At 40.9% G+C, this 25,350-nt stretch overlaps 1 protein-coding gene across 7 annotated transcripts in view; it reads right to left on the bottom strand.

Annotated features, from left to right (window-relative positions):
* LOC311266106 (disks large-associated protein 1-like) overlaps positions 1-25,350 on the bottom strand; it is a 125,815-nt gene that overhangs the window by 21,632 nt on the left and 78,833 nt on the right. For all 7 annotated transcript variants that reach the window (XM_084368290.1, XM_084368292.1, XM_084368293.1 and 4 more), the window contains 6 exons: positions 23,270-23,465; positions 20,030-20,312; positions 2,131-2,255; positions 1,621-1,746; positions 1,301-1,456; positions 474-556 (listed from right to left, as the gene is read on the bottom strand). In XM_084368290.1, coding sequence (XP_084224416.1) covers positions 474-556; positions 1,301-1,456; positions 1,621-1,746; positions 2,131-2,255; positions 20,030-20,312; positions 23,270-23,465 — 969 coding nt within the window. The remainder of the gene's footprint in view (positions 1-473; positions 557-1,300; positions 1,457-1,620; positions 1,747-2,130; positions 2,256-20,029; positions 20,313-23,269; positions 23,466-25,350) is intronic.

Genomic DNA, 25,350 nt, shown 5'->3' with positions numbered 1-25,350 from the left:
ATATGGCTTGTGGATTTCCTTGGATCTCCCACGAGGAGCTAGAAGATGTTGTTGAGAAGGGGGACATTTGGACTACTTTGCTTAGCATGCTGCCGATGCGACAAGGCTACCAAAGAATAGGTTACCAGTGAAGTGCAGACATATTGATGTCATTCACTGCATACATTTACTACTGGGCAAAGTCTTGCACTGCTGGACGAAACGCGCTTAGATACAAACAGTCCTGCAGCAGAACCTGGGGGTCAACATTCAAACTGAACGCCCACTCGCTGCAAGGAAGGTAATTCTTTAGATGTGCTACGGTAGCTACATTTATAGATATACACTGTATGTGTTTTTCTTGCTTGGTCTGGAACCAAATGTCCAGCCTTGTTTGTATGTTCTATACATATTAAATGCTAAAGTATATACCAAATTAAAGGTCAACAAAAGAAAAAGAAAAGATGATGAATAAAGAGACAAGTATGCCTCACCCTCTGTCATCCTCCACTTGCACCCCTACAGAGGTGAACTTGGATGGGTCCTCTGGATCTGGAATCTCCTCTGGTCCATCCACCTACAAGAGACAGTGTAAATCTCTAATAATGATGACTAATAATAAAATCAAAGCATGGAATATCAAAAAACTTTGTTTGGCTTCTTTTTGTCTAAAGTGGAAATGTGAATGCCAATTGCAACTACATGATTAAATCTTTCAGTTACATCATACGAAGGGCAGCACTGATTAATTTACACTGATCATGCAGGCGAATGATCACACCAGCCACAAGTGCTTACAGTGCACTTCTTCGGGGGGCCAAGAGTTTAATCATATACTGACCAGTTTTTAGGAAAGATACTATTGGCTAATGTACAAAGCTAATGGAGGCAGGTGTTTGGTGTGAGAGAAAGGTCAACCAATGAGAAGGGCCATCGGCAAATCAAGCGATGTCATCCACCATTAGAATTGGCCCTCAGAGGCGGGTGTTTAAGAAATAGGTGGGGACCCTTCAGCATGAAAAACAGGAGTGCAGAGAGAACTTGTCTAGTTAGAACTCACTGTTTGTTGGTGTTGCTGCCTTGTAAAACCCAATAAACTCCTTTGTACCAGACTTTGCCCCTCTCCAGTGATCTTCTTTGAGCCTATTTCTTGATTCCAGCCTATATTTAAGACTACTATTTGGTAAAGACCAAGTTCTCCGCCCAGATTTCTTCTCCGATCGTCAGCAGGAGCAAATCGGGGTTAAATGTAAATGTAAATGTAAAATAAACCCATCGTTTCTTCTGTTTCTCTTGATCTCCACTGCTGTCTCATAAATACCTGGATGCCTATGGAGAGACATTTCCCCTTCCTGAGTGCTTCTTTCCTGTAATCATCCCGGTGGTCCTCAACAACTGGCCTCCTTGTCAACATTGGGGTAGGGGTGCTGACTGTCATGGTGCTGTTACTGACATGTTGGCTGGCAGGCCCATGGACCTACACAGGTCCAAACATTAAGTCCATTGTGAATTCAACATTCAGAAAAACAATAAAACGTGTTTATATAAATAGAAACATTTTTGGGTGGCACAAAGCAAATATTGATCTGTCCACTGATAATACACTTTACAGTTAAAAAAAGGAATAAAAAAAGAACTAACCTGTGCATTAGCAGCTTCTATGGCAGCTGTCAACGCCTTCATGCTGTCAATGCTTTCTGTTGAGTTACTGAGCCCTGATTGGATGGTCATGTCACCTCTGGGTCCCTCCTCTTCCATGTATGCATCCTGGTCAGTTACAGAAATGGAACATTGCTTTCAAGACAAAATTGTATTATTCGCTACATAGCAGTGTATTAAACTCTGTGAGAATGATTTGTACTGTAAACTTTACATTCATAAGAGAGAGAATGTTGTTTTTAAGAGCTAGCTTGGTTTTAGCCTAATCATAATTGACTTGTCAGTGCTGATTGCTACTACTGATGTTCTTAAGAAATCTTTTAACATCTGTCTTGTTATAATAACATAACATTGTTTCTTTCTTTAGTTTTCCTGTCTTTGTTGATGAAGGTTAGGGTAGTTTTGGCCTTACCCATTGGGTACATAATTTAACCAATAGATGTTCTGATGATCTAAAACTACATGAGGGGCAGATTAGTCTTTGTGCAGTACCTGTGCTGACTCTGTGCTGCTCTGTGCTGTGATTGAGATGTAGGGCTTGGAGGCAGTTGAGCAGGTGGAGGTCCGGGGTGGCACTGGTGGAGGAGTTTTCTTATAGGTGGTGATGCAAGATGAAACTATAAAGAAAGAGAAAATAAGAAGGAGAGATAAAAAAAGGTTTTCAATTAAAACAGTATGAGTTGAAGTACCTGCGTATTGCCGCTGATTTCCTGAATCATTTCCATTCCAAATCACAAGGTCTGTGTTTCATTCAGTTTGATCCGATTCAATTCAATATTGATTAAGTTAGGAATGTTTCAGTTATAATACCATTGCTGTTTCAATGACATACATTTTGAGAGAACTGATACTGTAAATTTTAAACCTTTGTAGAGAATTGGCATTATATATAGAAATCGACTTGACTTGATTTTAGAGAACGTATAGCAACACAGCTTAATTAGAACAAAGCAGTGTTTTAAAAGGTTGAATCACAATTTTTATTCTGGTTCAATTGAACTGTAATTGGCTGTATTCTGTAAATTGGAAAACCCCAAGCCTTTGAGCTTTCACTAAGACTAACATTCATTTCTTTCTTACTCCATACTGCAGGGAAAACCAGAAATTGCATTTTATCCATATCTGCATTGTTCGACAATCTGCTTCTTATTTAGCCGGTGGCTCCAGAAAATTCAAAAATAGACATGAAATGACATTTATTCATGCTTGTGTGTTCATAAATAACATGCACCCAGAGGGGGGAATAAACCAGCTTGTTAGCTTTGCATCTAGCTGCTGATATATATCTGAATATCAATGCCCAGCCAGGAAGAAAACAGCAAGAAAAACATACATAGCCACATATAGCTACAACACACTGTCTCTTACTCTCCCTTCCACACACACACATATTAACCGTGTAACTGAAAAGAACAAAAGTTTCATATGTAGTAAGCCAGTGCTCTACAGCACTGTGCACAGTACACCAAGAGTACCAAAGAGTTCAAGGTTTATGGTTTATTATTTTATTATTGTTAATTTATTTACCATTCAACAAAACAGGGTTTAAGAAAATGTAAGCTTTGGCGCCCTTACCAAACAAAAAGTATTATTTATGGTGGACTGTTGAGGTATACCTGACAACGATAGGCTGTAAAAGAAATAAAAATAAAAAAAGCTATACCTGAAATTCAAGAGCAAACATTGTGAGAATGTGAGCATGTGTGTTGAGGAGACATCATTGTAAACTCAGTGTTATGAGAACTACGTCATTTCAATGTATTATGGTCCTTTTTGCAACTTTAGGCTACTAGTTTGCTGATGTCTCTGTAGCTAACTAGCAAGCTAGCTAATTGTTATTGCTGATCAGTACATGACAGTCCGCAATTTTGATGACGATGTCCCTGGCCCCTACCTTTGGTACAGTAGCAATAAATTGAACACAACCAAAAAAAAACAAAATCCAGAGTCAATATAAATACTCAAACTGTAGCTGTGTGTCTACTGCTCCTGTAAACCTGTGCTACCCCTTTAACTGAAGAGTTGAAAGAGTTGGTACAGCACTCAACTTAATAATAAGACGGTCTCAGCTGGGATTTTCAGCAGAGCTGTGAGCATGAGCAATATCCTGAAAATAACAACTTCAATAACAACATCCAGCATAGAATAATAAGACTGTGCTCAGTTCAGTGGTTGGTTGTAATTTAGTCTGCAGTCATCAAAACACATAAAAATACATAAACGTCCATAATTTTCAAATTTAGGGGTTTAAAAACTGATATAAGCTATATATTGCTGGATTGGAAATGTCACTAACTACATAATGCATCAATCATCTGGAGGCTGACATAGAAGTGGCTCACTTGGTCACTTGTCTACATGATCACTCATTGGCTGTTGTAGGCTCCTCGGCGGGTATAGAAGATCCTACGTGTTCAAATGAGCTGTCAAACGGCTGCCATCTCACAGGGTGCATCCAATTTCACCTAAATTGCATCCACATTTCCCTCACTTGTGTCTTTTCCTTGTGTCTTAGTCCCTCCCTCCGAGGATTCATGGAGAGGTACAAGGGAACCACGGGAGGAGAGAGGAGACGAGGAAATATGTTTTAAGAGAAATGAGATGTTCTTTCCTCTGAAGTTCCAAGTGAAGCGATGTTCGTTTCTGATGACGGCTGCAGCTGATCACAGCTGGATCAGCTCACAGTCGGCTCTGACAGCTGTAGAGACGTCAGATGAATTTCTGTCTGCACACAGCCCCCCAAATATGCCATAATCTATATATTCTTTTAATTTCAACACAGTCATTGAGAGATTTAAATAACCAATAAACTGATGCGCCACGTGTGTAACTGTGCATAGTTCTCTTAATGGAAAGACACACTTATACTGTTTCTTACAGTGCAGGTAATGTAATGTTTTCTTCATTAATTAGATTTATTACATTAATTATATTTTTTTGGGTACATAACATTGCTGAACACAGACCTGACCAACTGAATCAACCCCAGATCATAACACTGCCACAAGCTTGTATGCTAGGCACTAGGCAAGATGGGTCCATGACTTCATCTGCCTCTCTTCTTACCCTGATGCACCCATCACTCTGGAACTGTAAATCTAGACTCATCAGACCACATGACCTTTTCCCATTGCTCCAGAGTCCAATCTTCATGCTCCCTAGCTGTTCAGTCCCAATCCCTTGAGTTCTCTCTCACATTGTGTGTGTGGAAATGCTCTTATTTTCACTATTAAACATAACCGTGAGTTCTACTGTTGATTTTTTACCATTTGATTCCACCAAATGTTTAATTGATCTCCGTTCACAATCATTCAACATTTTTTCCGACCATATTTTCTCCTGGAAGATGATGGTTCATCACTATTCTTCCAGGTTTTAATAATGCGGCGGACAGTTCTTAACCCAATTTTAGTAGTTTAGGCAAGCTCCTTCTTTTTTTGTTGGCTTGATGCAGGCCAATAATTTGACCTCTCTGAAACAGAGTAACATCTTTTCCATGACTACAGGATATGTCTTCTGACATGGTTTAAGAAATGCAGCATCCAAACAGTAACTAAGGGGGCGTGTCGGCCGGTAAAAGAATTCTGTGAAGGCAGCTCTCGTGTGTCCTCACTCATTGCTCCTCAGAGGTCGCTCCTTGTCCCTTGGAGCACAAATAAGAGAGACGGCCTGCAAGATGGCGGACAGGAACGACTTGTGGTTGAAGCAATGAGCGAGAGAAATGCAAGTACGAGAAATGAGACGCACCTAGGATATAATGATATCTGCTGTGAAAAAAGCATGAATAACAATCTGTGAGCGCAGATTTTTGCTATTTTGTCACCATTTAATCATGAACACAGTCTTTTGGACTCAATATGTGTCTGAAATGGATCAAGTGGACATTCTGTCTGGACCCAGACACTTTAAAGGTGAGTTGATCAAACTTTGTACTGTACATGCTAGTTTGTTAGCTTGTTTGTTTGTTGATTGTACCTTGCTGATGTACTTTTATCTTAAACCACATTAACTTCACATGTGCAAAGACACATGCTCACATGTAAGATTCAACATGGGTGAAATATGTGGAACACGTGCTTTGCACAAGTGAAACATGTACTGTGCACATGGGAAACATTTGGTTTTGTGACATTTTCATGGTATAATATGTAAACCCTGCTGTGTTTGTGTTTTTTGTTGTTATTTTTGTGCTTTCAAAAGATGACTTCAAAAATCGACAAGCAGTAAGAGGCTTGCAGTAACATCAGGAGCAGGGGTGTTGTAGTGAAGGGAATAGTGAAACTAAGTACCCAAAACAGACTGAGAGATTTGTTTTAACTCATGAAAAACGGGAGTGAAAACAAGACCGTGACAAAGAAGCTCAGCATAAGTTCAACCAGCCAATCATGTCTCTGCTGTCAAACTTAAAACAGCTCTCCTCTCTGCTGTCAGCTGTCATTTCAGGCATTCGTTTGACCCTCTTCCACCCCATCCTCCTCCAGCTCTTCATCCAGTGGCTAGGTTCTCCTCACCAGACCCCTGTCATCAGATCTCCAGGATCTTTCCTCCACCATGACCCCCACCACCAGTGTCTAGGCTCCATCAGGGGTTTCCTATTCTACACACAACTTCATCACCTCCCCAGATATTACTTCATCACGATGGAGTCTAACTGTCTAATTACCAAGAACCCTTCTCTGTGGTTACAGATACATCAAACTTGGCATTTAACATCTGTCAGCCTCCTCCATCTGTAATACTTAGACTTAAAAACAAACTTTGAGTGTTGGCTGTAAGGGTGCCTAAGGGCTAAACAAGGAATATGAGGATTATCCTCATAGAAGGAGGTTTTTAACCTTTAAAGTTACAGGGAGGAAAGCCTTTCTCCACCTCCCCGTCCGTTAAATCAGTCTCCCTCAGTGGCGAACCCATCTCTTCTCCCTTTGCTTGTCTCCAGACAGAGCTGGCTTGTCGTAATTCAAGTGTTTCAGCAAAATATGCAGGTTGCTTTTGGACAGGGTCAGGGCAGCTCATCACTTGGTTTTTGATGCATCAGCAAAATGCTAAACATTCACTGGGGCTTCTTTTGAAAGGGGGATCTTTAGCTCTTACTCTCAGAAGTCAGCTCCTTTGACTGACATGTTAAGTGTTGAGAAACTGCTTGTCTGCTTGTATGTCAAAGGAAGCCTGTCCTCATCAGAAAAACAACCATATAGGTCAACTGCAAAAGGAACTTATTAGGACCCATATTTACATTATTTGTTAGGCAGCGACCTCTACTGTAAGTTGTAATAAGCAAAACGAGAAAGTCAAGTGAAGTAGCATGAAGAGAGAGAAAGTCTGCATATGGGGATGGATGGATGGTCAGTTAAAGAAGTACAGGACTACATCACGAACATAACATAACTGAAGTAGGTAACAAGGTTATTTAAAGCCAAACCACAATAGATAGATAGATAGATAGATAGATAGTAGAATATGGAGTTAGGGAAGTAACTTAAGGGTGAAGTTTTCAGGGCTATGACAGGTTCACTTCTTATAACGACATTGTAACTTATGCTGCTGAGCTGGTTATGTTCAAGAGTGAGTGTGTGTTTGACACCACAGGGGCTGCAGCAGAAAGGACAAAGCTAATACTGCCATACACATGTCATAAGAAGAACCTACGAAGCAACACATTCATTTAATGGAAAACACAAATGGGTAGCACTTTACATTACAGCACAGTAATAACATGCTAATAGTGTGGTAATAGTTTGGTAACAATGAATTAATAGTTTGGCAACACCATGTAATTACCAAAGTAATAACCACATAACAGCTTGGTATTAACAATGGGTATATCTGTTTGGAACATAAGCTATTATCTGCTTATTACTTTGGTAATTACATGGTGTCACCTAACTATTACCTCATTATTACCAAACTGTTATCACACTATTAGCATGTTATTACAGTGCTGTAATGTTAAGTGCTGCCCGCAAATTTAATTATAGTCAGATCTAGTTGTGCCCTTAAGATGGCACAGCGATATTCTAAGTGTATTAATTTAAGTATTCACATAGTTAATGATTTTTAGTCAATTATATGAACACATTCATGGCTAGCAGTGGACCACCTTTGTGTGACCACTTATCGGCTTAGTGTGATTGTGTTTTTTGTTGAACGGAAACATATCCTGGGGATGTTGAACTTTCTTAGTGGCACAGGCCTCAGGTCTCTGAACTAGATGGAGTATTCTCAGCTCTCAGTTGTAGCAGTGCTTCTCCCTGCCTCCTAACTTCCTTAAGCCTAGATACTTAAAGTATCACTTCATATTGCTTCTTTTCTCTTAACGTCTGCCTGACTTTGCCTGAAAGCGGCTACTTTAATTAGCAATGATTAAATTATGCAAAACTTTTTTTCTTCTCTAATTTGCACCAGTCTCCCAGTATGGGACATGACCTTGTACAATGGGCATCTGTAAAAGATCCACTTCCCGGCCTCTTCACTGACCAGATACATTCATCTCAGACTTGGCCAAAAGCCATCAGCTCAACTGGTCTGCATGACCACCAGCATCAATGTCAGGTCAAAGTCAGCTGTTCTGCCACTTCCATCTGCGGTTAGTATCCACCACTAGCCAGATGTTTCATTTAATGCATACTATAAACAGTTGAAATGCAGCTTTGTGTAGATCCTGGTAAAGGTTTTGAGGCTCCATTACTTGTAGCTGATTGGAGATGAAGCAAGGAAGTTCTTAAACAATTTTACAAGGACACTTATAGGAGCTTTGTCAACAATATCAATATCCTGTTTCATATTCATGTTTCTTGTGTCAGAAACATGTAAATCACCTCCAACACATTTGAACATCAATCAAATGGGTCTTGAAGTATGGGTAGATGTCAGGAGCCATGGCTCTGTGCAAGGCTAACTAAGGCTTAGGTCATACTACATGATAGGGTACATTTTCCTGCTGGGGAGGATATTGCTATTGGGGAGTGCCATTGCCATGATGAGGTGTACTTGGTCCACAACAGTGTTTGGATGGGTGGTGCTTTTCAAGTGGCATCCACTTAAATGCCAGTACAAAAGGTTTCCCAACAGCATATTGCATGAAAAATGATGATGATGATGATGTCATAGATGATGCACAACTTTTTCAGTTAGACATCACTTGATCTAATGTTACAGCCTCCAAATGGCAACCGGGCATAAGAGTGATGTTTGAAAGTATTTTAAAATCAAATGAACAGGGGAATGCTGGCTATGTGATTTTAAATTTGTTTATCAGAGAACAAATCCTTCGATGATTAACCATTTACACCTTTAGCTCAAAGAGGAAACAGTGGAGGCGCAGAAAAATGGTGACTGGAGATCTGCTCCCATTAAGCCTTGTGGCAGGAGAAGGCTTCAGCGAGCTAATGGTGTTTGCTGAGCCACAGTACAAGCCAGAACAGACCGGATTTACATGGCAGCTATTTTCCTTTGATGCCACGCTCAGGATGGGAAGCTCAAATTCTGGGATATGGTTATGCTGCTGTGTTCCAGGTTGAAAGTTGTATTAAGTTAGAGAATCTGACCTATTGTTATCATTTCACTGCTACCTGATTGAACAGCAACTGAAAGGATGATGGATAGAAAAACCTGGAGGGACAGCGTGCCATATCTCAAAGTAGAACAACATATTCAGTATACAATTAGCTGGTCAAATAGTAATATAAGCTACAATGCTGAGCAATGCATTAGTTGAATGCTAATGTTAGCTGTTGTCTATGGAAGCGTACAGTTAATTATGTTGTTTTAACTGAAAATATGGCTTGATGCCTCTCCTGATTGTAACTTTCCACTACCGTCTTTTCAGTTGCTAAACATCTAGGATGCAGTGTAATGATAACAACTTGTCAGATTCCGTAGGTTTATAGGACTATCTGGAACAGGGCGGTACACATTGAAGCATCTCACCCTGAGCGTGCATTGTTAGAGGAAAATGGCCGCCATGTGAATATGGTCTATTTCTGTTAACAAAAGACTTGATTTATCTCTACAGTCTGTGTCATATAGACTAACCCTAACCCTGCCCAACATGTGTTGTTGTGTTGTGTTTGTTTCTGACTCTGACTTTTTTGGCGCAAAATGCAGAGCGACTGGAGGGACTACAACACAGATCAAACATCACACTGAGCAGGCATTCCAAGGCTTTTCAGAGTGTATTACATGAATGCTAATCTCTCAGTCTCTTTTCTTTGTGTGAATATGGAGACAGTTATATGGCTAATGTCAAGTGTGCCCTCAGCAACTGAATGGAGAACACAGGGAGGGCTGGTGGGAAAGTTGGATCTGTGAGGAAGCACAAAGAGAGGAGGTGATTAGCCGGGCTTACACGGCTCATCAGCCTGCTCTGCTTCTAAACTCACACTGACCTCATTTAAGTTGCATTTTACTATTGAAACCTCTGACTCTGCTTTCTCAGTCTTTTAGTAATGTTGGCATTCACTACTCCAATTTTTGTTGTATTGTGTATTTTTAGCCTGCTTTTTATTTTTTCGTTGTATGCTGAGCTCACAATGATAATAAAGGCATTCTGATTCTGGTCTGTCTGTCCGTCTGTCTGTCTGTGTGTTTATACATAAAGTTAGGCTTATGTGCCCAGATGAAGAATATGTATGATTAAAATATTTTTTTTGCAACAAGTTAATGCTGCCACCAAAGAAAAACGCTTGTTTTTGTATAAATTAAACAAACAAGATGTAGTTAAATTCATAATTGAATTATTGAGCTTTAGAGAGCTAAGCTAACCAGCTACTGGCTACAGTGTCAGAGTGTATAGACAAGAGAGTAGTATAAGTCTGAGCATTAGCTTTTAGCAAGAAAGCAAATAAGCACACTTTCCAAATTCCTTAAAGTTTTAATTATACTTAAAAATGAGTATAGTGGTATTCATATGAGACAGTATGATGGGTGACTGTGTACAAAACACAGGACCCAAACATCAGGTTCACATCCTGTATTGTTAATTTAGGCAACAACACTTTTGTAACATATAGGCAAAGATCATGATACGGTAAATATTTGAAAAAGTAAACATTTATTGTCACTGTTTAAACACCTCCAGATAAGACCTGGGTGATCAGATAAAGTTCTGACACACCTTAAGGCTGATTTACGGTTGCACGTTCCACGCAGTGCCTACGCCATAACCTATGGAAGTGGCATACGCCATAGTGAGCATTTATTCATGTGCGCTGGTGTGTGTGCGTTGCTGGTGGCTGTGAGGGGATTGCAAGCTATACTTTCCCCTTTAGACACAGCTACCCCTTCATCTTACAGCTATGTGGAGTGGACAGGCAGAGTGTCTGCAGGAAGGGCTGCCTGCTCTTTGGACATCCAGCCTGTGCACTCTCTATATCCCAGAGACACTCAGTGAAAAGGGGCTCCGGAGGAGAAGTATAACGTAACTCAGGAATTCCACTGGTTGCATGTGCGTTGCGGAACGGTTCAGCTACGGTTCTGTGCTCCCTCGTTCGTCAACACCCACCGGCTCTGTTTTGAGTGCAGCACAGCGCAGCACTTCCAGACAGCTGGAGTGGCGAGAGGAGTTCCTGCGGTAATTACAGAATCACGTGTGATCGCAATTATAATGTATGTGTTATAAACACAACAAACAGACAAAAGGTTAGTTAAACCAAAGGCTTAGAAGAAGGGTGGACTTGCTTGGATTTGTCTCTTTTTGAGATTTTTGTGCTGGCGTCAAAACAAGTGTTTTAATCTGAAAATTAACTGGATGTTTTTTGATATTGTTTCTTGTGTGACTTCCTGTCTGCTCTGTTCTAAATTCAGCTGAATTGATGCGGTGTCTACTGGCATCCAGCAAAAATAGAAGCCTTGCGTATCTGCTGCGGAAGGGTTTGGAGTGGTGGAGCTGCAACGGAGTAGATACACAACGCAGCGGAGCCAGTTGAAGTACACACATACACTAGAGTGAAACCTATCAGCTCCACTGCCGTGGCGGATCAGAGACAGACCGAACACGGACCTGGTGGAATCAGAACAGTAGTCAGCCATTCAGGAGAGACTGCAACAGTCGTAGAGGGTGGTGTGTTTACGGGGAAACTACAGATCATAATCTCCAGTATTAGAATTGCTGCTAAGTAACGGAGAGGCCGGAAAAATGAGATTCTACCAAGCGGACCAATCACAGTCATTGCAGTCAGCATCACAGCGACGTGTACTTACATTTCTTTCATTGTGTACGTCAGGTGACCCCGTAGGCTACAGCGTAGGGCATGCACCTACAACTGTTCGGATTGTTGTACGTTCTTGACTTCTATTTTGCTTGTGTTTATATGATTTTAATATTTAACAGAGTGATTTATTTATGTATTCATTTGACTGAAGAAGCTAAGAAATTGAAGAAAGTACTACCAGCTAACACCGATCTCCCAGCTGGCCAGTGAGAGCTATGGGACGGTTGGTGTTGGTGTCTTTAGGCAGTGCACATTCATGTATTTTGGAGGAGTGGCTCTAGAGGGATGCCTGACAGGAGGTGATGGGATTTTTTGGTAAGATACTTTAACTTTAACTTGATCTTGCTGGTTTCTCTGTTCTTACCAACCCTAGCTTTAATTGAGTTTCCAAAGCCACTGTACAAAACTCGTTTTTTTGGTAAAGCAAACTACATTAGTGTTACTGACAGGAAGAGTATATGATGTTGCAGCAGACTAAATGCTGCTTGGTCGATGACATCTTTCTCTTGGCACCAAGAAGAAGAACTTATTAAAAAAACACTGGACGTTCTGTCATCTGGTGGGTGGTCTGTTCACACAGACCGGATGTTTCCTCTTGTGTCTGAGGTGTCATACTCATGTTCATCAAATCTACCACACTGTACATGAGTCAACAAATTAAATGCTATGCCAATGAAGCTGTTAAAGTCCTGTGTTGATAATTCTGTTGCACAATGAGCCTGGGTGGATAATTCAGTTCAGTGGGCATTGGACCAGTATTTATCAGCACATTGTGCAGTCATGTGGAAGTGGAGCCGACCATCTACTGTACTGTGTGACACTGTGTGAGAGAGTGCATGACTGAATAATATATACATACACATTTGTGCTTATCTGCATGTGTGTCCATGTATCCTCTTGGGTAACTATATAAGAATTCCCAGAGGAGCAGCAAATGTAGGTCATCTCCAGTTGAGCATTTTGAAAATAAAGACTATCCTAATACCAAACAGCCGACACTATGCTAAGTCCCCTGTGGCATCCACTCTGGCATGTTCTCATCTGAATACCACGCATGAAGACAGCCTTTTTTTGGCTTTTACAAGATTATCTCTGTGAGATTTCTGCTTTATTGTTAGACTGTCCAGCAGAGTGCAGTTATGCACGTAACTGCAACCCGAGGCCATTTACAGTATAATCCTTTTTCATGTTAGGTGTGTAATCACATGGTGTTGTATATGAATGTGAGTTACAATCAAATTTCCTCTTGCACATAGCAGCACTGTGGCTGATCCATGTATACATGTAGTTTATCACTGAACAAAACCATTTAAAGACTTTAAAAATTAGCATGTTTATACTGTGATGTCATGGAATTATAGAGTTTAGGCATTTAAATAGTACAAAGCTGCGCAATATTTTCACATTTCAATAGTCTTACAGTTCCATCTGCCCATTTGGAATAGCCGTCAGACACAAACGAGCAAAAAAAAAAAAGGAAAATAAATGAGTGGCCTTTTCCCCAAAGGGATCTCTGCAGTAAACAGAGTTGTCTACTCATGTAATCTACAAAACTGCAGTCCAGATTAAAATGAAGACAATAACAAAATGAGGTTTGATCCCTGTTAAACCAGTGGCCTACATTGTTTTAAGTTGAACCCTGGTTGTTCTTTTCAATTGCAGTTCCTCTGTTTTGAAGATTTGCATCCATACACAGACATGTTTTGTATAAAATAATGCTTTGTTTTACAAATGGGTAATATGTGTGACCAGCTGCTGATGCCTGATTCCCTCTCTTGCTCGCTCTCTCTCTCCTCTCTTGTATCATGCCTCTCCTGTCCCCGCCTGCCATGTCTTCTTGTCTCAGCAGTCATAGTCCCAGTAATTCACCTCCTGACTGTAATCCCTGTCTTCAAATACACACACACACACACACACACACACACACACTATATATATATATATAGGAGAGGCATGTTTACATATACAGTGCCTATACAGTGGGGAGAACAAGTATTTGATACACTGCAGATTTTGCAGGTTTTCCCACTTACAAAGCATGTAGAAGTCTGTAATTTTCATCATAGGTACTCTTCAACTGTGAGAGACGGAATCTAAACTAAAAATCCAGAAAATCACGTTGTATGATTTTTAAGTAATTAATTAGCATTTTATTGCATGACATAAGTATTTGATACATCAGAAAAACAGAACTTAGTATTTGGTACAGAAACCTTTGTTTGCAATTAAAGAGATCAGATGTTTCCTGTAGTTCTTGACCAGGTTTGCACACACTGCAGCAGGGATTTAGCCCACTCCTCCATACAGATCTTCTCCAGATCCTTCAGGTTTCGGGGCTGTCGCTGGGCAATACGGACTTTCAGCTCCCTCCAAAGATTTTCTATTGGTTTCAGGTCTGGAGACTGGCTAGGCCACTCCAGGACCTTGAGATGCTTCTTACGGAGCCACTCCTTAGTTGCCCTGGCTGTGTGTGTCGGGTCGTTGTCATGTTGGAAGACCCAGCCACGACCCATCTTCAATGCTCTTACTGAGGGAAGGAGGTTGTTGGCCAAGATCTCGCGATACATGGCCCCATCCATCCTCCCCGCAGTCGTCCTGTCCCCTTTGCAGAAAAGCACCTTACTCATGAGCATAGATGCCCCATGAGGTGAGATCTTGCATGGAGCCCCAGACCGAGGGAGATTGACTGTCATCTTGAACTTCTTCCATTTTCTAATAATTGCGCCAAGAGTTGTTGCCTTCTCACCAAGCTGCTTGCCTATTGTCCTGTAGCCCATCCCAGCCTTTTGCAGGTCTACAATTTTATCCCTGATGTCCTGACACAGCTCTCTGGTCTTGGCCATTGTGGAGAGGTTGGAGTCTGTTTGATTGAGTGTGTGGACAGGTGTCTTTTATACAGGTAACGAGTTCAAACAGGTGCAGTTAATACAGGTAATGAGTGGAGAACAGGAGGGCTTCTTAAAGAAAAACTAACAGGTCTGTGAGAGCCGGAATTCTTACTGGTTGGTAGGTGATCAAATACTTATGTCATGCAATAAAATGCAAATTAATTATTTTAAAATGATACAATGTGATTTTCTGGATTTTTATTTCAGATTCCTTCTCTCACAGTTGAAGTGTACCTATGATAAAAATTACAGACTTCTACATGCTTTGTAAGTGGGAAAACCTGCAAAATCGGCAGTGTATCAAATACTTGTTCTCCCCCTTGGATGTTTTCCCCTTTTATTGCTTTTATGAATGGAATCATGGTCAAATTAAAAAAAATAAACTCTTTAATTTCAAAGTTAAAACAGATTTCTACAAAGTATTGTCAATTAATTAAAAACATATAATGTATAATAATTAGTAAAATAATCAGGCTTGCACATCTGGATACTGCAATTTTACTCCATTCTTCTTTGCAAAACTGCTCAAGCTCTGTCAGGTTGCATGGGGATCTGGCGTGAACAGCTCTTATCATGTCCAGCCACAAATTCTCTATTGGATTGAGGTCTGGGCTTTGACTCGGCCACTCCAGAACATTCACCTTGTCTTTAAACCAATCCTGCGAAGCTTTCGCTGTATACTTCGGGTCATTGTCTTGCCGGAAAATAAAGCTTCTCCCAAGTTGTAGTTCTCTTGCATACTGAATCAGGTTGTCCTCCAGGATTTCCCTATATATCGCTGCATTCATTTTACCATCTACCTTTATAAGCCTTTCAGGGCCTGCTGCCAAGAAGCATCCCCACAGCATGATGCTGCAACCACCATGCTTCACGGTGGGAATGATGTTTGTGGTGATGTGCAGTGTTTGGTGTCTGCAAAACATAGCGTGTAGTCTGATGGCCAAAAAGTTCCATTTTGGTCTCATCAGACCAAAGAACCTTCTTCCAGTTGACCTTGGGGTCTCCCACATGCCTTTGGGTGAACTCTAGTCGGGATTGAATTAGCTTTCTTCAACAGTGGCTTTCTCTTTGCCACAGTTGTTTTATACACAGTCTCTCCCATCTCAGCTGCTGAAGCTTTTAACTCCCTCAGAGTTGTCATAGGTCAATCAATCAAAACTTTATTTATATAGCACTTTTCATACACTTCGCTGTGCAGCACAAAGTGTCTTGGTGGCCTCCCTCACTAGTCTTCTTCTTGCACGGTCACTCAGTTTGTGAGGACGGCTTGCTCTAGGCAAATTTACACATGTGCCTTATTCCTTCCATTTCTTACTGATGGATTTAACTGAACTCCGGGGAATGTTCAGTGGCATGGAAATATTTTTGTATCCATCTGCTGACGTATACTTTTCAATAACTTTCTCACGGTGTTGCTTGGAGTGTTCTTTTGTCTTCATGGTGTAATTGTAGCCAGAAAATACTGATTAACCAGTGACTGGACCTGTGATTGCAGTATAAAGACACAGGTGTCTTTATACTGGTCCTCTGTTGAATTAGGCCAGTCATTAAAGGGGCTGAATACTTATGCAATCATCAGAGCAGCAGTTGTCAGTTACTCTGGTGATATGCTGCCCCCCATATTTGTGGACCTACCTTTGAATTTGGGCTCCTTTACACCTTTAACCACTGACTGCAAGGTCAGACCAGTTTTTGAAAGCTTTCACTCTCAATCTGTTTTTTTGCATCTACGAGCTTGTGAAACAACATCCAGAACACAGTACTGGATACAAACATTCATCTCTGTAAGCCAGACATTTAATCATTTTAAGTATTTTTTTAATGTGGAGTAACTTCCCAGCAGCTCATGGATCTAGGAATCCGTAGTATCTAATAAAAATCTAAAATCTAAAAAGTTTCTGAAAAAAAATTGATTCATTCAGAAACTCATACTTCATAGGCAGCAATACAGACAATCTACCTGCTGCCAGCATCACAGATCTCCTTACACTCCATTCTATGCTCTCAGCTTCCTCTTTCATTCAGTCTCATTAACCCTGACTCGGTTCTGACTACAGTAACTCACTGAAAATATGGATCCAATTTAGAAAGCAATTTGGCCAGCAAAGACCCTCTTCCTTTGCTTCAATACTCAACAACAAGCTTTTCAAACCCTAAAGTACAGACTTGGCTCAACAATAGCATTGTGACTATTAAGGATTTGTATGAAAATTTGATTTTATTATCTTTTACTGCAGCTTTCACTGAAATATCCCTTACGTAACTCTCATGTTTTATTTAAATAAAATTATAGAATTTGTCAAGAAACAGTTGAAACCCCTGAAACCTTGGTCGACTCTCTTCTGAATATGGATCCTAGCCAAAAGAAGGGTATCTCAATTATTTGTAAATCCACAGGTTCTCTTCCATATGTGCCTGCCATGGGATAATTCAATGCAAATTTTTATATAGAATCCATTATACTAATTGGAGACTGGCCCCAAATTAATAAAATTCTGGTTAAACATAAACTATTAGCTAGATTTATGATGTGGTCATGTCCCATAAGTCTTCATCTGCTGTTTTTGGTGCTCCACCTGACACCGGCCTCTCTGTAGGTATAAAGTAGGACCTGGCCTTCTCCACTTCGCCAGATGTTTGATCTTACTTAATACACTTGCCCCTTTCACATGACCAATGGATTAAGGACATTCTATATTATATTAAACCGGAGAAACTTAGATTCTCCTTGATGGGCTTGACAAAATCAGACCTTAAAACTCATTCTTGGAGTACATCAACCTATATTTCAGCAGAGGATTCAACTTAACACCTACCCCTAATTTTGTCCTTCTCTCAAGTCCTCTTTCGTCCCTACCGCGACTGCCCTTTTTTCTTTCTCTTTTTTCCCCTTACTTTTTATTATGTGTTGTAATCTGAGTGGGGTGAGGGTGGGGAGGCTGTTTTGTCTTGAACTGCTTGTACAACACCGACTATTGAAAGACACCCAAAGGCCAATAAAAATATATTTAAAAAAAATATTAAAACTACCATGCTTGTAATTATTATTATAAATGTGACTAACAGTCTATCTCATGAGATTCACCGAAAGAAGTCACTTAGAAAATGGAGGCCAGATAATTGTCAGCTCTCTTGAGAGAACTGTGGAGCTGATTAATTTGGCTCTGCATATTATCACAGATCTGAATACTATTCCAGGACTAAAGCAGCAAGTGTGCTTGTTACAATGATTAGTCAGTGAGAAAGGACAGAGAAAATGGGAAGTGAAAAAAAAAGTAGTCAGAGTCAGACTTGAAGGTTGAAGTAAAATAAAATAAAATAAATTAATTGATTTCATATACTGATTGAAGGTGTCTGTTTTGCACAACTGTAATTGTACATGACTCCTGTCAAACCAATCAAATGATTTTTGGAATTTAATAAACAGCAAGTTCTGCCCTGAATCTTGTGAACGTAGACTCCCCAGTAGTGACCTTCTCAGCTTCAGCTCTGATAGTTTAAAACTGATGTCAGGCATATGCAATCCAAGAAAAACACGACATTTAGTCACTGAGTGCATCTCACTCAGATGGATTATTTCTTTTTCTCTTACTGACTGGAGTGCTGCCCTGCAGTACTGCATTCAGTGGTGGCTTTGGGAGATATAGATAAAACGATATCAGTAACGATACTCAAAGTAATATAAACACAAATGAATGATAATCTGGTGTGTTCTGAGTCCAGTGAGAGGTTGACCCAAATTCAAACAAACAAACACACACCCATCCTCTGTGTGTGCCATTGCTCATTAACTTACAGCTAACGTACAGTAAATTAATCTGGCTGATTGGGGCAGATAAACACTAGTGTGAGTGACTCTAACAAACAGAAATGATCCCAGGGTTGAATTCAAGTTTTATTCACATAACATTTAGTGTCCTTGCTGACCTCTTTCTACACTTCGGCAAAACCAGTAAGTGACTCAACGCTGCATATGTTCTATCATCTTGATGAGTCACACAGAAATTGATACACAATATGGGGACATAGCCTACCACTCAGATGTGCACTGGCTTAGCAGTGTGACTGTTGTAAAGCATTTGTTGAAAGGAGGTCACAGCCTTGTTGAACTGAGCAAGCCTGAGTGGTTGGTAGACCTCTTTGTTGAAGCTGATCTCACTAGGCATGTTGAACGGAAGCTTGCAAGGTGAAGACGTGTTTGTGCCGCAACTGTAGGCGTACATGAAATCATTTGTTGAGAAGCTGTGACTTCCCAACTCTGTGAGAAATAATCCCCATTTTCCGAAATGCCAAATTCCTGTGTAGAGGGGGAGATTTATGAAAGAGATGACAGCCTGACAACCTCCGTTAAAAATTCTGAAAATTTTTCATCCGAAATTGCAGCACAAAAATAATTATGACCTTATGTTGTGCCAACCATGTTCACATGCTGACTTTGAAACTTTTGTCCATCATGAATTTATTCGGAACAGGATTGATATTCTGCTTTTATTCACATCATTTTCTAATGTGATGGGTGTGTGGTGTGCATGTGTGTCCCTAGCTCAGACATACTGCCAGCCGCTGTTCAGGATCAACTGGTTTGCAGAAATAGGTGGTATACCTAACAGCATAGGCGTTTCTCAATATGCGTTCTTCTCTGTACTTCTGTTCTTGTGGACTTGAGAAACGTCATCAGCGCCGGACCAAGTACTGTTCCAATTCAAAGTTCGCATCTGGCCAAGTCCGGTCGAATACCCTGGATGTGTTCTTGCCCCGGCCATTTCATCGAGGATGCATCGGTGGAGACTTGTGTGGACTTTGGGAAGTTACGTATCCCAGAATGCATTCCGTGATAGCAATGGCCGAGGAGCGGAGCGGACCGTCCTCCCGTCCTCCCGTTCTCCCGTCCCCCGGGAGTTCGTTCTTCCAACTGAACTCCGCAAGTCCAGACTCCCGGAGTTCACAAGTTCGAACTTGGCGTACTGGGTATTGAGAAACGGCTCATATCAAACTAGATCACTGACATTTAAAAATACCCCCTGTAAGCGATGAGGATAATTCCACACCCCCTCATCAGCAGGTGAAACTCTCCTTGCTCTGCAAAATCACCTTCACTGCTTGACGACTCAAGGTCAAAGACAAAATACAAGGAGAAAGTGCTCAGACTCGATCACAGTCTCTTAAATTAAAAAAACCCGTGGCTCAGAACTATACTTTTTGTCTCCACGAGGCTCACACCTGTGTTAAATGTAAAAGAAGATAGATAAAAACACATATAGCCTCATCATCCATTCTTGCCTAAGGGTGCCGTACCTGTGCTGCTTTGGATGGTTCTGACGGTGGTGGCAGATGTGCGTGGTGGGGAGGATGGCAGCAGAAGCAGAGGCCTCCCCCCTTCTCCTTCCTCTTCCCCAGCACAGCCCTGGTCGATCGCCCTAACGTAGCTGTGGCTTCGCATCCTGAAGCACCCTGGCATAGGCAGGGTGTCCATGGTCTCCATGCTGTCCATGGCAGCCTCCATGGCCTGGGCCTGCATCTCACTGTAGACCTGCTCACACACTTGCTCAATCTGACCATTCACCTCCACCTCACTCAGCTGGAGGAGGAGAGGAGAGGAAGAGGGAGAAGAAGGATGCATTAGGAGAATTCCTAGACCATTGTCATTCAAAATATTATACATAAAATCAAATCAATTTTATTTATATAGCCCAAAATCAGAATCACATTGCCTCAGTGGGCTTTACAAACTGTACAGTGAGTGACATCCTCTGTCCTTAGACCCTTGATTTGAGTGAGGAAAAACTTGCCATAAATTGGCATAAAATAGCTTTATTGTTAGTTGAAGTGTGTGCAGCAAGGCACACTTTAGATGTGCAGGTCAAAAAGATATTGAGGTTGCTTACTGGTAACTACATTATTCTTTTTTGGCACTGTCATCAGCATGTATGCTGGCACTTAGCTCTTAGCTCTCTGAATATAGATAGTAGTAGACAAGGTTGCAGTAGAGGGATGGAGCCTGCTGCCACCACATGGAGCAGAGCCGATGCACCTGAAGGCTTGATGCTGTCACAGTGGGCAGGACCTTCTGTTGTTATAGGGGCTGGATCTTGTTGTTCCATTTGGGTCTGGCCTTTATCTGCTACAAAGGGCAAAAGTTGCTCTTGTCACAGTGGGTGGGATCAATGCACCAGTCGGGGAGGGGCTTTCACTAGGGCAGCGCTACGAACCACCATAAAATAAAGGTGGAGTTTGGCGTTGTGGCATGGGCTCATCACAGCAGACTAGGTTTGCTGCTGCTGTAATGGATCAGGGCTGGGGCTGTTATAGGGGACAGGGCTGTGACCATTACTGTGGTTGGAGCCGCAGCTCTTTTTACCACACGGTCTGATCTATTAAAGTAATTACCTGCAGTAGATGTGTAAAATGACCAGGATCTTCCAAACAGCTTCTGCATGGTGTGGCCCATAGAGTGTGCCACAAGAGCTTTACACTGGCCGAGTGCATAATTTCCTCATTAGGTCTCCACAAACTTGAATGGAAATGAAATAACTTTATGGAGTGGCTCTTCTAGACTTTCCAAATGTTATCAGACCGAATGGATGAAATTCTGATAGTGAAATGAGTCATTTCACAGGGGCTGTGATGCTCAAAATAATGTATCCACCATTTTACAGCCACTTCTTTCATAATGTAAGCTTATTGGAAAAGCTTTGGTCCAGTGTGCTTCATGTAACGTTCTGCTACACAGTTTTGCCGCTAGCTCCTGTTACTGGGGGCTGAGGATGCTTTCTCTGAAGGAGAAGTGAGTATCACTAAAAAAAGAATTCTCATACTCACACTCATCCCTTTGTAGCACCCAAATTGACATAAAGGTGCACCAAATGGGAATGGATCCCAGTTCTCAGGTGGAAGTCTTAACTGCTACACTATAGAGCTGCTAATTCACCTTACACAATGCCCATCAAGATGTATGTCTAGGGGAGGGATTGAGTAATTACTGTCTAAGGACTTGCACCTTTCATGTCTCTTTATAACACTGATGGCTTGGCCTTACACAACCAGCAGGCTTTTTGGCTAATTAAAATATTTGTCTGCCCTCAACCGAATGAGGCTGATTTCATGCTGCATTGAGACAATACCTTCAGCTCAAGCTCTGTTTTCCTAAACCCCTGCTGCAGGGGCATCAGGTGTGACAATCACATCTTGAAATGATGACATCTTAAAATCTTTTTTAATGTTTTAAACTAAAATTCTGGGCATAACTTGCTCTCATTTTAACACATACAAACAATAGCATACCTACTGCAACATCCCATTACTGGGACTATTCTTTCTTTTTTCCAATCGCTAAGCTTAATATGCAGACAAGTTGTAATTGAATGGTTCCGACTGCAAGACAAAAGCATATTGTACCTAGTTGTGTAATGGGGGTGCAGGGTGGGGGTGACATTAGATCCATGCAGATGCATGCAGAGGAGGACATTAAAATAATTAATAAAGGCAATTCAGTGTGGAATATGATGAGTGATACAAGTGGAGGTTCAAGGTAAGGTAAAGGTGGGACAGATGAAGGATTCTTGGGCACAGCTTCATTTCGTGTGCTGTAGCTTTAAAGAAAAGCTCAAACAGTAGCTTATCAGGAGAAAGTGTAACATACAATTCATCCTACGTGCAGTAGGGAGGAGCCATGTACAGCTGCTGCAGTGGGATTATTTAGTAACGCAACATTTATTTCAAGGTTACCAAATATGACAGCATGTTACCTCAAAATATGAGCAATACTTACATTTTGTTAACGGGCAAGTGGCCATGAAAATGCTGTCATTCATAATTATTTCCAACATAACCAACATTGAGTTACTGTAGATAAATATTCAGAAATGAAATAAATGGAATGTTTCGCTGTCTCCTTTTTGTTTAATTCCGTATCTTTCTTAAAACTATGAAAATACCATATCCAAAAATGTTTGGTTTTTTCTCCATACTTTCAAACTTCTCTACTCCTCTGGACATAACAGAGCCTAACTGATAGCTTCAGGTTCTAAAACGTAGCCTTCTGAAGCAGTTTAATCCTTTAGACCTTCAAACATAGCCATGTGATATGGTCAAAAGCTCCAGAGCAAATGAGCAAATATCCAAGGAAATTCCTCATTTGGATTGTGTTTAGGTCCACAGCAAAGCTGTGCTAAAACGCAGAGAAGTTTCTCAAAACTGAAGGTATGGTGAAATTGAGTTATGTCTAATTATAAATTATGTTTTGTATTTTAATAAGGTCAGTGTTGGAAAATTGTGAACCTGTCCTTTCAAGACCGTGAGAGAAATACAACTTGTCATACTGTGTATTATCTCTCAGATCTCCCAGATGCACAAATCAAACCAACTCATTGAGTGAAAAGAGGAGGATTTTTTCAGTCTGGTAAAGACCACTCCCCACACATTTCATTTTCAATGAGTTCAAACACTATTACATCTATCCAAGTCTTTCTGTATCTATGGTGAAATGATCAGGTGTGACATACTGTAAAGATAAAGGCAGCAGTGTTGGCAACCAACCTGACTGATGGTGCTCATGGCTCTCATGTAGCTTTCATTTCGTGAGCGGTATTGGGGTGAGGACAGCAGCGATTTGGGGTCGAGGAGGGTTTTGGGGTCCAGGGTATCCAGGCTTCTATTGATTGAAACCTCACTCACCGCACGCAGGTAACTGTGGCTCCTGATCTGCAGTTTGGGGGAATGCTCCGTTGAAATCCTGACACAGAGATTACAAAGATGCAGAGTTATACACATGGTAATCTCTGAACTTAGCCAATGCTATTAATACTTAATGCTCTATTTCAGTCAGAGTTGTGGTCACCATCCATGTTACATGGAAAATCACAAAATTCAACCACATGCACATGGTGGTTCAGTAGCGCAGCTACTGAATTCCTTAAACATGAAGATAATGGTCTATCAACCACAGCAGCTTCTGAGTCAGGCAGAATCTCTGCTGTGGTAAATCTATGACATACAGTACAATCAACTCAGACTAGGGCAAAAATCATACATGGTATGTGGTTAATCTATGGTCAAAAAATCATATTGCAATTGCAGTATGACTCATGATTATTGAGAATGATCATTTTTACATCACAAAACTAACTGAAACTGAAAAAAGAAATATTAAAATCATGATGATGTGACATTTGCTGGGATCTGTACCAAATAAGCGTGTTTTTTTACATTTCAAAGAAAAACAAGATTCGTAGGCCAGGACATCTCTGCACCACAACAGTACTTCATTATAAAGCTGTTTTGTCGCACATTATACCTTTATCAAAAAATTGCAGCTTCTGTGATTTGAATGTTGCACTTTGCCATATTGCAAATTCTGTGCAGCTCTTTCTCAGAGCTTGGTTTGCAACTCCTTGTCTTCAGTTGTAGTACGAAAGAAAAAGTGGTTCAGTCAGTGTTTCCAGTATATGGTTTAATCAATATCCCTGTCCAGATTTCAGATCACGCAAGCTATTTTCTTTAAAATAGAGTTGTGCACCAAGTACAAAGCATCTTTCTATAAAGTAAAGCAGTGGTTTCCATGTGGCAGTGTCAAAAATGAAAAAAAAAAAGAATATTAAGCTTTCAAAATGATAGTTATGAAAAACATTTCTTAATAGCTGTGAACACATCTGACCCAGATTCAGGCCAATAGCAGATAAACTAGTATAAATGCTACTGTAATAATGTTAGTCAGTTAAATATAAGAGTAGAACTGAGTTGTTTAAAATTAATTATTAATCTCAAGTTTATTCCTAATGTCATCATTGACTCTGATCAATTCCTCTATTTTCTCACCACTGCATTGCTTTATATCTCCATCATTACACCACAGATCAGTAAAGATGAGCAGATATCACTACAGATCACTACAGATCAATACAGATCACCACAGGTCACAAGAGATCACTACAGAACACCATAAATGACTTCTGATCACTACAGATCACCACAGATCATTGCAGATCAGCAACTGTGGTTGGTAGAGCCATACCGAGTAAATCTGACGAATCACTACGGATCACCACAGATCCCTACAGATTTCCACAGATCACTACAGATCACCACAGATCTCCACGGATCATCAGAGATCACCACAGAGTGTTAAAGATCAACATAAATCATCACAGATCCCTACAGGTTACCACCGATAACTGTCGGTTACATTGTTAAACTGGTTCTCTGTATGAAGAGTCTATCTCTCCACCCAGTTACAGTCCATATGTACAGGGACTCTTTAAGACACCTTGCAAAGAACAGAAGCAGTCTCAGAATCCCAAACCCATCATCGGTGCTCTCACCACACACAACCAGATGGGCGCAATGCTAACTGACTGATTCAAGTAGTCTCCCAACACAGGCTACCGAAGCGGGAGTGGCTGTTGGGGAACCGTAGGCTGTGCCTACTACTGAGACAGGGAGCGATGCTTTTCTTTTATAGCTTCAGGGATATAAGGTGTGTAGACACTCCCACCAGCTCGTGTGTCAGTCTGCAAAGGCGGGGGGAGCCAAGGCCTCCCTGCCTTTAGATGTAAGATGCTGCAACCGTGGTGTCTGTCGTCAGCAACACATGGCGACAGTGCAGGTGTGGCAGAAACTTC

Source organism: Pagrus pagrus (assembly GCF_965226575.1).
Source record: "Pagrus pagrus genome assembly, chromosome: 12".
Lineage (NCBI taxonomy): Eukaryota > Metazoa > Chordata > Actinopteri > Spariformes > Sparidae > Pagrus > Pagrus pagrus.
The sequence above is the reverse complement of the archived record's forward strand: the minus strand, read 5'-3'. Positions and strand labels throughout refer to the sequence as shown.